The 13,362-nt window shown below is 56.0% G+C and overlaps 1 protein-coding gene across 1 annotated transcript; it reads left to right on the plus strand.

Moving 5' to 3' along the window:
* The first annotated feature begins 292 nt into the window (after positions 1 to 292).
* IRF9 (interferon regulatory factor 9) lies at positions 293 to 6,087 on the plus strand. The gene is given in 10 exon segments (XM_067533080.1): positions 293 to 402; positions 1,266 to 1,448; positions 2,558 to 2,744; positions 2,957 to 3,087; positions 3,203 to 3,302; positions 3,448 to 3,508; positions 3,841 to 3,908; positions 3,911 to 4,240; positions 4,507 to 4,622; positions 5,287 to 6,087. Coding segments are annotated over 9 exon segments (1,275 nt in total). The 5' UTR covers positions 293 to 402; the 3' UTR covers positions 5,386 to 6,087.
* The last annotated feature ends 7,275 nt before the right edge of the window (positions 6,088 to 13,362 follow it).

Here is a 13,362-nt window from a genome sequence, read left to right on the forward strand (position 1 = left end):
TCTTTGTGCAGCAGCAGCCCCCCCAAAAACCGCCCTGACCCCCGGTCCTGACCCAGAGCCCCCCCAAAACCGCCCTGAGCCCCACTCTCGACCCACAGCCCCCCCCCAGCCAGCCAGTCCCGACCCACGGCCCCCCAAAACCGCCCCGAGCCGCGGTTTCCCCCCCCCCACCCCCGCCGTCCTTCTGTCTGTCCGGGGCGCCCCCTGGCGGCCGCTCCGCCACTTTTTGGGCCACGTGATTTCTGGGAAAAGGAGCGAAGCGGCGGAGAAACGCGGGGGGGGGGGAGGAAGAGGGGGGAGGGACAGACCGACGGACGGACAGACAGGGTGTGAGCGGGGCGGGACGGAAAGACCGACCGGCCTGTGCTGCGACGGACAGACGCGCCGCTCCGGCCTAGCCAGGTAGGTTCCCACGGGGGGGGCAGCGCGGGGCAGGGGACCCCCCCCGGAAAAAGTTCCCAGCCGGGGCGGGGGGGATCGGCGTGAAACTGGGGTGAAGTGGGAGGGAACTGGGGTGACCGGGGAGGTTTTCAGGGTGAGCTGAAGGCAGGATGGGGTGAAGTTGGGGTGACCCGGGCGCCCAGCGGGGGGCACTTGCTCGGGGGTGCAATGGGGGGATGCAATGGGGGGGGAGCTTTGGAGGTGAAGGGGCTGGAGTAGGAGCAAATTGGGGGGTTCCTTGAGCATTGGGGGGTGTTTTGGGGTTGCCCAGGGGGGAATGTGGGGGGCAAATGAGGGGGCTAGAGTTGGGGGGCGATGGGGGCGGGTGGAGGAATTCACCATGGGGGGGCACCACAGCCCGGTCTGACAGCTGGGGGTGGGCAGCCATTCACCCGGCCCACCCCCTGATGGGTACCAGGTGGGGCAGGGCCTCCGGCACCGACCCCCAGGATGGCGGGGGGGCTCCATGGCAGGCGTTGGGGGGGGCACTGGGGGGCCCCGTGGCGGGTCTGGGAGTGGACTCTGGGGCGGGGGCCCCGTGGCAGGTCAGGAGGGACTCTGGGGCAGGTCTGGGGGTCCAGGGCGGGCACTGGGGGGCCCCGTGGTGATTCTGGGGGGTCTGGAGCAGGTCTGGGGGGCTCAGAGGCTCGTTAGGGGGCTCCAAGGCAGGTCGGGGGGGGCCCCGCGGCGGGTCGGGGGTTGGGCTCCGGGGTGGCTACGTGGCAGGTCTGGGGGCACCAGGGCTGGTCGGGGGGGGGGCTCTGGGGCTCGTCTGGGAGGCCCCGCAGCAGCACTGGGGGGCACTGACCCCGCCTCCCCCCCAGATGGCGTCGGGCCGGGTCCGCTCGACGCGGAAGCTGCGCCAATGGACCGTGGAGCAGGTGGAGGGGGGGCGCTTCCCGGGGCTGGTCTGGGACGACCCCCCCGCCCGGACCATGTTCCGCATCCCCTGGAAACACGCCGGGAAGCAGGACTTCCGCCACGACGAGGACGCCGCCTTCTTCAAGGTGCGCCCCCCCCCCCCCCGCGCCGGGCACACGCTAAGGTGTCCTTGCAGTAGGACACATGCACTAGCGACACGCTAAGCACACGCTAAGGTGTCCTCGCAATACAACACATACAAAGGTTACACTAGCGACGCACTAAGCACATGCGAAGGTGTCCTCACAACACAACATATGCACTAGCAGCACGCTAAGCACACCCTAAGGTGTCCGTGCAATATGACACACACACTAGCAGCACGCTAAGAACATGCTAAGGTGGACTTGCAATATGATGCACACAAAGGCTACACTAGTGACATGCTAAGCACATGCTAAGGTGTCCTCACAATACGACACACACGTACTAACAACACGCTAAGCAAACACTAAGATGTATTTGCAACATGACACACACGAAGGTGACACTAGCAACACGCTAAGCACATGCTAAAGACACAGTTAGTATGAACCAAGGTCATGCTAACACACCAAGCCCACTTGAAGCACATGCTAGCCACATGCAAAGCACACACTCAGCACACACTAGCCATATTCTAAGGTGGCAGTGTATGCCCGCTAAGGCCCCATGAGAGTAGAACATGCTAAGGACACGGGATGGGTACGTGCCAAGAAGATGGGAGTAGAACACACTCAGGAGACAGGAAGGGGTCATGCTAAGGGCACATAGACTAAAACATGCTAAACACTTTGTCGGGGACATGCTAAGGGGATGGGGACGTGCTATGGACACAGGGATGGAGACACGCTAAGGGCACGGGACGGGGGCATGTTATGGACAGGGGAGAGGGACATGCTAAGAGGATGGGGACATGCCAAGGGCTCGGGATGGGGGTATGCTAAGGACATGGGAGTGGAGACACAGGATAGGGACATGCTAAGGGCATGGGATGGGGGCATGCTAGGGCCATGAGCAGGGGCCATACTACGGACCCGGGAAAGGGACACGCTAAGGACATGGGAGAGGGACATGCTAGGGCCATGAGCGGGGGCCAGGCTAAGGACACGGGAGGGGGACACGCTAAGGACACAGGAGGGGACACGCTAAGGACACGAGAGAGGGACACGCTAAGGACACAGGAGGGGACACGCTAACCTCCCGCCCCCCGCAGGCCTGGGCGCAGTTCAAGGGCAAGTACCGGCCGGGCGAGCGGCTGGACCCGGCGGGCTGGAAGACCCGCCTGCGCTGCGCCCTCAACAAGAGCCCCGAGTTCGAGGAGGTGCCGGGGCGCTCGAGGATGGAGGGGGCCGAGCCCTACAAGGTGTATCGCCTGGTGCCCCCCGCCGAGCAGCGCCCCGGTGAGCCCCGACCCCCCCCACGCAATCATTGACCCCCCCCCCGGGGACCCCGGTGTCTGCCCCCCCACTCCATCACTGACCCCCCCCTCTCCGGGGACCCCAGCATCCGGGTGGCTCCCGTCTGCATCACTGACCCTCCAGGGGACCCCGGCATCCGGGCCACCCCTCACCCCCCTTTCCCTGCTTTACACCCGCCTCTTGTGCCCCCCCAGTTAAGCTGCCCCCCCTGCGGGGCTCCCGGCAGATGAAGAAGGAGCACCCCGACTCCTCCTCAGATGGGGATGAAGTGGGGGACAGCAGGGGGGCCCCCCAGGCCCCCATCACCCTGGATATGATCAGCATGGTGAGTCTGGGGGGGCAGTGGATCCAGGGGCTCCCAGATGGGTGGAGGGTGTCTCCGGGGGGGCTGGGGGGTGTCTCTGTGGGGCTGGCCCCCATCTCATTCTCTGCCCCCCCAGGAGGTGAAGTCAGAGTCCCAGCCGGCGGCCGGCGGCCCCCCCAGCTCAGACGATTCGGGGGTCGACACCAGCGAGGGCAGTTCGGAGGCCGGGGTCCCATGTAAGAGATTGCGGGGGCGGGGTCACCCCAGGGGGTCAGGGGGCATCGGGGGGCAGGGCGAGGGCTCGGAGGGGGTTGGGGGGCAGGACGGGGGGGGGGGAGGCGGCGTCCGCCCGTGATGCTCAGACCCTGTTTCTCCCTCCAGCCCCAGATTTGAACAAGATCATCAATAACGTCACACTGGAGTCGGGGGGCCCCTGCCCCCCATGGAGGGTGAGACCAGCCCCCCCACCCCACACAGCCCCCCACATCCTGCCACCCCATCCCCCACACTCCCTCCTCCTGCCTGCCCCCCGTAAACCATCTGCCCCACATCTCCCAACACCCGTTTCCTCCTCCCCACACCCCCTATTCACCCCTTTCTCAGCCCCATATCTCCTGCCCCATCTACCCCATAGCCCTTCCTCCGTCCCACCTCCATACTCCTTGCCCCGTATCTCCCGGGACCCCCTTCCTCGGCCCCGTCCACCCCATAACCCCGTATCTCCACCCCCCATTTCCCCCTGCCCCCCAGGTCCCCTAACCCCCATCTCTGTCTCTCCCCAGACTACTCGGTCCTCGTCTCGCTGTGGTACAGCGGGCAGCTGGCATGGCAGGAGCGGCTGCCCCCGGCGACTTCCTGGTGACCCCCACACCTGCGCCCGCCCCCCCGGCCCCCAGCTTCATGGCCCGGGTGCTGCTGCCCCCCGCCGAGGGGGTGCGGGACCCCCACAAGCGGCAGGCCACACAGGAGCTTCTGGAGGCCCTGGCCAAGGGGGTGATGGTGGCCAGCTCCGCCCAGGGCATCTTCGTCTGGCGGCGTTGCCGGGGCCGGGTCTACTGGAGGGGTACCGGGGGGCCCCCCAAGCCCGCCGGCCCCACGGCACCGCCCGGGACCCCCGTCAAGCTGGAGAGGGACGAGGTGGTGCAGGTCTTCAGCGGGGCAGCCTTCCGGCAAGGTGTGTGGGGCGGCCCTGAACCCGTGACCCCCCCCGTCCGTCCGTCCGTCCGTCCTGCTTCGCTCCTGAATCCCCTCTGCCGTGACCCCCCCACAAACCCCCTGCTGCCTCTGCATCTCCCCCATTGTGCCCCCCAAGCCTTCCCCCGCCGTGGCCCCTCGGTGCCCCCAAAGCTCCGCCATGGCACCCCTTCCATGCACCTCGCCCCGTAGCGAGCCCCGGAGCCGGGCCCGCACTAACCCTGCCCCACGGCACTCTCCCCACAGCGCTGGAGCTGTACTGGCACGGCCTGGGCGCCCGCCCTGAGCCCCACGTCACCCTCTGCCTGGGCGAGGAGCTGGGGTGGCACGACGGCCCCAGGGACAAACTCATCACCATCCAGGTGAGCAGCCGGGGGGCAAAGGGAGCTGGGGGGGGGTGTCCGTGGGGTTGGGGGACACCAGCAGCATGGCCAGGCTAGGGGGCAGCTGGGGTGTCCGGGCTAGGGCAGGGATGTGGGCGGGGGGGTTGGCAAAGTGCATTGTGGGATGGAGTGGGAGTGGTGCATCCTGGGATAGCAGGTTGGGGGGCAAGTGGTGCATTGTGGGATGGGGAGGGCCTGGGATGGCAGCGATGCATTGTGGGAGAGTACGGGGGAACCAAGGTGCATTGTGGGGGAGCCAAGGTGCATTGTGGGAGGTTGTGGGGGGCAGTGGGGCATTGTGGGAGGTTATGGGGGGCAGTGGGGCATTGTGGGAGGTTGCATGGGGTCACAGTGCATTGTGGGAGGTTGTGGGGGGGCAGGAAGGCATTGTGGGAGGTTGCATGGGGTCACAGTGCATTGTGGGAGGTTGTGGGGGGGCAGGGAGGCATTGTGGAAGGGCAGCGATGTATTGGGGTAGGTTGTGGGGGGCAGTGGTGCATTGTGGGAGGTTGCATGGGGTCACAGTGCATTGTGGGAGGTTGTGGGGGGCAGCGGTGCATAGTGGCAGGGCGCGGGGGAACTGAGGTGCATTATGGGACGCTGGGGAGCGGCCATGCCCTGATGCTCTCCCTGCCCCCCACAGATGGAGCAAGCCTTCGCCCCGAAGCTGCTGGACATGCACAAGGTGGACATGACGTCCGTCTGCCTCCTCTCTCTGGAGCCATCCTTCACTCCAGTCTGAGGGGACTCAGACGCATCAAACCGCGCCACTGCCTCGACTTAGGGGCCCAGGGGTGGGACTTTCTGTCTTGCCCCATGCAAGCTATGTACTTCCTGTTTTGTCCGTTATGTAGGGAGGGATTTCCTGGCTTGTGGAACATGCTGGGCCGGGGATATCCTGTCTCCCTTGTTTGGATCGGGTGGGACTTCCTCTTTCACTCACTGTGGGGGGAAGGGACTTCCTGACTCGACCAGTCTGAGGGAAGCAGTTCCTGGGGAACTGGAACCTACTGGGGCAGGCCTTCCTGTCATGTCCATTGTGTATGGGGTGGGACATCCTGTTTTGCACATTGTTTGGGAGGCCCTTCCTCGCATTTGGAATGTGTAGAGACAGGACTTCCTGTCTTGCCTATTGCATAGGGGCGGGACATCCTGCCTTGGCCCTGGTAGTGCTGGAACTTCCTGTGGTGAACATTGCAGAGGCAAGACGTCCTCCTTTTACACCTCTCTCTGCAGGGTAGAGGGAAGCGTCTTCTCCCATTTGTAGAAACTCTGATATTCCCACACCCCTGGCAGATTATATCTGCCTCCCCCTCTCCCCGCACCCGTTGCACCCATAGCTAGGATCTTCCGCTTTGGTACCTTTGCACTTTATCCACGACCGCAAGAGACTTTATAAACCGTGACCGTCTCGTATTTTAAATAAAGTTTTGTTTGAACTGCTCCTCGGAAACTCTGCCTGGTGTTAACTCGCGGCCTGGGACCTGCTATGAGCGTGCTGAGGAATTGACCCAATGCTCATTCGATGAGGACAGAAAGGCTTGAATTACTACACTTATAAACATATAAAATGAGCCCCCAAGCAAAAGTCCAGGATATTTTAGCTGCAAAAGCAATTATCCTCACCGACGATGACGGTTTCTTAGCAGCTTCCCTGGAGAGCCTGGATCCGTGGTCTCAGCTGGGCAAGACAGCAGGTCTTATCAGTTTCTTGGCCAGGGTGACTCTCCATTCTTGAAACTGGCGTGCCTTTTTCCCCTTCCATTGCTTCTCTTTTATCTTCTTAAATTCAATGGTTTTCAAAGCATTGTGGTCATTTACACGAGTAAACACAGGAATTCCAGGTGCTAGCCGCCTAGATTTGTTGTTTAGTTTCAGCGTTCAGACAAAGGGGGATTGGGGTGGTTGTGATTAAATCGGGGTGGCTTCCCGCCATGGGCTTTGATCGGAAGGTATTTTGAGAGAGCTGGATCCACGGAGGTCTAGCACGCCCTGCATTTAACACATTTCTGTTTACCGCATAGATGAGTTACTCCCAGAGGATAAGTTCACCAGGGAAGATGGGCCAGACAAGAGAGGCCGTTAATAAGCAGTTATCTTAACGAAATACCAGACCTACTTTGAGCATGGAAAGAGAGCGTGGGTGTGTTGCAATGAGAAACAACCACCCCTTTTCAAAAGGGACTCCAGCCCCATTTCACATACCCTGCAATATGCAACTTATTAATTTGGTAGCTTAATTTTATAAGTAGGCCCAGCCTCGCTGAAATTTCATGGTCTACAGCGGTTCAGATCTTAATTCGGAGCCTTGTTATTATAAAAGATTGTGATTTATTGCTCCAGCTATCAGTAACGTGACTGTGAACATTTATTCCCGGTTACTATCCACCATATCAGTGGCTCGTACATATTGATTTCTTCTTTGTTTAGCCTTTATTCGCGATTCTTTTCCGTCGTCTCCAGTGTGAACGTATAGCAATCTCGTGTCGATTGAGTCATCCGTCAATATTCAGTACTTGCAATATTAGGCGTGAATATGGATTAACCTATCCTTCGTATATTAGCCCGTATGAAACAGCGGAAATATTAATGCTTAATAAACATCTATTGTAGGAGCCAATATTCATTTAAAATTAATTAAAATTAATTAATTAATTAAAAATAATATTTAAAAAGTAGCAATGTCCTTGTTCTGCGAGGTTAATATATTTTCATTTGTTTAATTTGTTGTTAACATATTTTAATTCATTGTCTATTTAGTCATTAATTTATATGACTTATTATCAGAGTTAGTGGTTAATCTATTTTGTCGCCTGTAGCCGTGATGGAGATATTTTCTATCCGGGATTAATTATTACCGGGGGGTAAATATCACTCACCACCCTGCATTCATCATTCCGTATTAGCAATCAATATATTTCATCACCCGTATTATACAGGATTTGCGTTAATTGGGGGTAAAGATGAGTAATTAACCTTTATTCATTTGTAGCCGTGGTTTAGCTAGAGATCTATAATCATAACACTTCTTACATCATGCATCGTTTTAAATACATTTACATACTCATTTCCATACTCCGCTTTGTAAGGGCAGGGGGGCAAGGGGAAAAGCCCCCCGGAAAATGCACCGCTCAGTGTGTTTCGCTGACAGACAGGCAGATGACGAGGAGCCGTGGCAGGGTGTTACAGCCCTACACATTCGCCTGGGGAATATGGAACAGTTATTGGTGACTGACGTGAAGTGGGCTGTTGGTACCGCTGACTGATGCGGGGAGAGCTGTTGGCATCAGAGATTAACAAAGGGAGGCGCTGTTGGCACTGGTGATTGACATGGGGTGGGCCGTTGGCACAGGTGATTGACACGGGGAGGGCTGTAGGCACCGAAGATTGGCATGGCGAGAGGCGCCTGGCTGCGGTGATTGACGGAGGAGGACCGTTGACACCGGTGACCGATGTGGGGGAGGAGCTGTTGGTATTGGTGACTGACGCGGAGGGCGGGCTGCTGGTACCACTGACTGACACGGGGGGCTGTTGGCACCAGTCACTGATGCGGTGGGGGGCTGTTGGCACCAGTGATTGAGAAAAGGGGACTGTTGCCATTGGTGACTGACACGAAGGGGTTGTTGGCACCGATGATTGACGCACGGGGGCTCTTGGCACCGATGATTGACACAAAGGAGCTGTTGGTACCGGTGACTAAGATGGGGGCGGCTGTTGGCACCAGTAATTGACACAAGGTGACTGTTGACACCTGTGATTGACTCATCACCCAAACACCCGGAACAAATTCTCTGTAGTAACTCAGAAGCCCCTCCATCTAACGTCCCCGTCACAGGCCATTGGCATATCTACCACCCGTCGTGAAAGATCAGGTGCCAAATTAGGCTGTCCCATCAGACCATCCCCTCCAGAAACTTATCAAGCTCTATTTTGAAGCCAGCTCGGTTTTTTACCCTCCCCCTGCTCCCCTTGGGAGGCCGTTCCAGAACCTCACTCCTCTGATGGTTAAAAACCTGCATCTAATTTCAACTCTAAACTTCCTGCTGGCCATTAGTTCTTGTGTCCACATTGGCGCTGAACTTAAATAACTCCTCTCCCCTCCCTGGTGTTTAGTCCTCTGATGTATTTATAGAGAGCAATCATATCTCCCCTCGGCCTTCTTTTGGCTGGGCTAAACAAGCCAAGCTCTTTGAGTCTCCTCTCAGAAGGCAGGTTTTCCATTCCTCAGATCATCCTAGGAGCCCTTCTCTGCACCTGTTCCAGTTTGAATTCATCTTTCTTAAACACGGGGGACCAGAACTGCGCACACTATTCCAGATGAAATCTCTCCAACACCTATAGCGGTGCTAACACCTCCCTATCTCCACTGGAAATACCTCGTCTGATGCATCCTAGGACCACATTCGCTTTTTTCACGGCCACATCACATTGGTGGCTCATACTCATCCTGTGATCAACCAGCTCCTTCTCCTCCTCTGTCATGTCCAACGGATGCGACCCCAGCGTATAGCAGAAATTCTTGTTATTAGTCCTTAAGTGCATGACCTCGCACTTTCCACTATTAAATTTCATCCTATTTCTATTACTACAGTTTACAAGGTCATCCAGATCTTCCTGTATGATATCCCGATCCTTCTCTGTATTAGCAATACCTCCCAGCTTTGTGTCATCCACAAACCTTATTAGCACACGCCCACTTTTTGTGCCAAGGTCAGTAATAAAAAGGTTAAATAAGATCGGTCCCAAGACCGATCCCTGAGCAACTCCGCTAGTAACGTCCCTCCAGCCTGACAGTTCACCTTTCAGTATGACGTGATGTAGTCTCCCCTTTAACCAGTTCTTTATCCACCTTCCCATTTTCATACTAATCCCCAGCTTTTCCAGTTTCACTAATAATTCCCCATGTGGAACCATACCAAATGCCTCACTGAAATCTAGGTAAATTAGATCCACTGCATTCCCTTTGTCTAAAAAATCTGTTATCTTCTCAGAAAAGGAGATCAGGTGGGTCTGGCATGATCTGCCTTTTGTAAAGCCGTGTTGTATTTTATCCCAATTGCCGCTAACCTCCATGTCCTTTACTTTCTCTTTCAACATTTTTTTTCCCTACTACTGGGGTCAAGCTAACAGGCCTGTCGTTACCCGGATCACTTTTTTTTCCCTTTCTTAAAAATAGGAACTTTGTTAGCAATTCTCCGGTCATACGGGACAGCCCCTGAGTTTACAGATTCATTAAAAATCCTTGCTAACAGGCTTGCAATTTCATGTGCCAGTTCCTTCAATACTCTTGGATGGAGATTATCCCCCCGCCTCCTCCCGATTTAGTCCCGTTAAGCTGTTCGAGTTTGGCGTTTATCTCAGATGTGGTCATTTTTACCTCGCCATTAGCCACCCCACTACTGTCCCCAAGATCATCATTAGCCTCATTAAAAACAGAGGCAAAGGTTTTGTTTAGATATTGGGCCATGCCTAGATTATCTTTAACCTCCACCCCACCTTCAGCGCTTAGCCGTCCCACTTCTGCTTTCTTGGTTTTCTTCCTGTTTACATGGCTATAGAGCCTTTTACTATTGGTTTCAATTCCCTTTGCAAGGTCGAGCTCTGCTTGGCTTTTGGCCTTTCTCACTTTATCTCTACATGGTCTGACCTTCAAGAGAAACTTTCCTTGCTGATCCCTCCCATCGTCCACGTCTTGTAGGCTTCCTGCTTTCTCTTCATCGCCTGTCGGAGACGCTTGCTCATCCAGCTTGGTCTATGACTCTTGCCTGTGAATTTTTTCCCCTTCCTTGGGATGCAGGCTTCAGATAGTTCCTGCAACTTTCCCTTGACGTAATTCCACACCTCCTCCATATTTAGATCCATGAGTTCTGCAGTCCAGTCCACTTCTCCAACTAATTCCCTTCATTTTTTCAAGTTAGCCCTTTTGAAGTCGAAAGACTCTCGTCGCTGATCGATTTTTGTTTATCCTTCCGTTTAGTCTGAACTGAATTAGCTCGTGGTCGCTCAAACCAAGGCTGTCCCCTACAACCAGTTCTTCTATGAGGTCCTCACTACTCACCAATACCAAATCGAAAATGGCATCCCCTCTTGTTGGTTCAGTAACTATTTGGTGAAGGAATCCGTCAGCTGCCACATCCAGGAAAATCTGGGCCCTGTTATTTCCACTAGCACTTGGCCTCCAGTCTGTAGCTGGGAAGTTAAAGTCTCCCATAATCACCCAGTTCCCAGCAGTATTGACTTCATTAAAAGCCTTAGAGAGGTCTCTATCCACGTCCAGATCTGATCCTGGTGGTCTGTAGCGCACCCCAGGCACTATCCCAGGGGAAACGCCAGTCGTTTTCTTCCCCAGTGTGATTTTCACCCAGACAGACTCTGTCTTATCAATTCCATCACTTCTAATTTCATTACCGTCTGCCTCATCATTGCTATATAATGCTACTACAATAGCTGCCTTTCGTACACAGCACACACCCTTCAATACTTGTACACCAGTCGTGACTAATATTCCACCAGGTTTCTCAGCCCTATAATATCTGGTTTCACTTCCTCTACCAGTAGCCCTGGTTGCTCCATTTGTTACCCAGGCTCCTCGCATTGATATACAAACATCTTAACTTTTGCTGTTTGGCTTCGCTCACGTTCCTTACCTGATTTGGCCCAGTCATTCTACTGCCAACATCGCCTATTAGATTGATACCTACACCACCCTTCCTCCTAATGTCCATTCTGCTCCCCACTGCTGGGTCCTTTCTTACTTCACTTTCCTCCCTCTCAATGCTAAAATCAGGCCTGGAGATTACCTGGGCATCTCCCAACCATCTCCCCCAGCTCCCTAGTTCAAAGCTCTCTTAGTGGGTTGTGCCAGCCTCCATCCTAGAAGTTCATTTCCCCCCCAGCTCAGGTGAAGTCCATCCCAAGAGAACAGGCCTCTGCCCATGAATGCCTCCCAGTGGCCGTACATCCCAAAGCCCTCCTCATAGCCCCACGGCCTGAGCCATCTGTTGATCGTCAGAATCTTGTCAGGCCTTTGTCGTCCTCCTCTAGGGACAGGCAGAATCCCACTGAAGATCACCTGAGCCTCGATTTCCTTAAGCGTCTTCCCCAGCCTGGCCTAGTCTCCTTGGATACTTTCCAGCGAGAATCCAGCTATGTCATTTGTACCCACCTCAAGGCCAATCAGTGGATTCTTTCCCACTCCCGTTAGGATCCTCTTCAGCCTCAGGTCCACATCCCGTGTCTCAGCACCCGGCAGACAGCACATCCTTCTGTTCTCCGGATCAGCTCTGGTTTCCAGGCCTGTCCGTTCTTTTCAGCAGGGAGTCCCCAGTCACGTAGACCTGCCTTTTCCTGGTGACGGGGCGATTCTCCGGCCTCTCCCCTGTTCTTTCCGGCTGCAAGTCATCTCGTCTATGATTCTCCTTTGCAATCCTCTGCAACCATTCCTAGATCCTCCTGGGGCTCTAATTTGGTGGTATCTCCATTGGCTCATTCCCTCTATGTATAGGACTAGCTGCTCCTCTTCTTCCTTGCCCTGTCACCTTCAGCAACACCTGCTGTGCCCCTTCTTCATTCTCCAGCTCCGCAAACCTGGTTCTGAGCTCTGTTTCTCCGTCTTTTCCTCTGCTGGGTTCTCGCACTCACAGGCTTCCACTGGCCACTGTCCTCATCGAGGAATTCGGTGGTCCTCCTTCCCTCGGCAGGTCTGGGTTTTTTCCCTTCTGCCTTCGCATGCCTTTGCTCCATCATCTGCTCAAACCCGCTCCTAAACTCAACCCGTGTTTCCACCAGCATCTCCCACCCTCGAATCTTCTCTTCCATCAGCTCAATGAGGTGGCGCTTCACAAAAGCGAAGGTACCCCCTCCAGGTACCCCCTCCAGGTACCCCCTCCAGGATTATGTACATCCTGCCGCTTCCACATCCAGTCGTCTTCGTTGGCTCTTCCACTCCTTGAGTGACTACCACAATCGCCTCTGTGTCTGTCATAGCCTTTCCCCCTAGTTCCTGTCAGTCAGAGACGCAAAAACAATCCCCCCACTAAAACAACCCCCAACGGGCACCCCAACAATACCAGAACACCACACACAACGTCCCCAAACTCCCCTGTTCTCAGCTCTGTTTACTGGCTCCTGTGCCGCTGACATGAGGCGGCTGTTGGCACTGGTGATTGACATGAGGGGAGTTGTTGCTACCAGTGATTGACACGAGAGGGGGCTGTTGGCACCGGTGATTGACACGGGGGGGCAGTGGCACTGGTGACCGACATGGGGGAGGCCGTTGGCACCGGTAATTGACATGAGGGGGCTGTTGACACCTGTGATTGACGTGGGAGGCCTTTGGTATTGGTGACTGACGCGGGCGGGGGAGAGGCTGTTGGTACCACCGCTGATTGATGTGGAGTGGGCTGTTGGCACCAGTGACTGACCCGGGGGGGGGGGGGGGGGACATTGGCACTAATCACTGACACGGGGGGGGGGGGAGTGTTGGCACCTGTGATTGACTGGGGGGGCTGTTGGCACCGGTGATTGACACTGGGGGGTTGGCACTGGTGATTGACAGAAGCGGGGGGTTGTTGGCACCGGTGATTGACACTGGGGGGGGTTGGCACTGGTGATTGACTACCGGAGACTGACATGAGGGGCTGTTGGCACCAGTGATTGACACGCAGGATCTGATTCAGGGGGACAAGGCAACGCGCCGCAGTTATTGTGAACGTAAGAC

The sequence above is a fragment of the Emydura macquarii genome, unplaced genomic scaffold (genome assembly GCF_026122565.2).
Source record: "Emydura macquarii macquarii isolate MOO-44397 ecotype Brisbane River unplaced genomic scaffold, CSIRO-AGI_Emac_v2 contig_3322, whole genome shotgun sequence".
NCBI lineage: Eukaryota > Metazoa > Chordata > Testudines > Chelidae > Emydura > Emydura macquarii.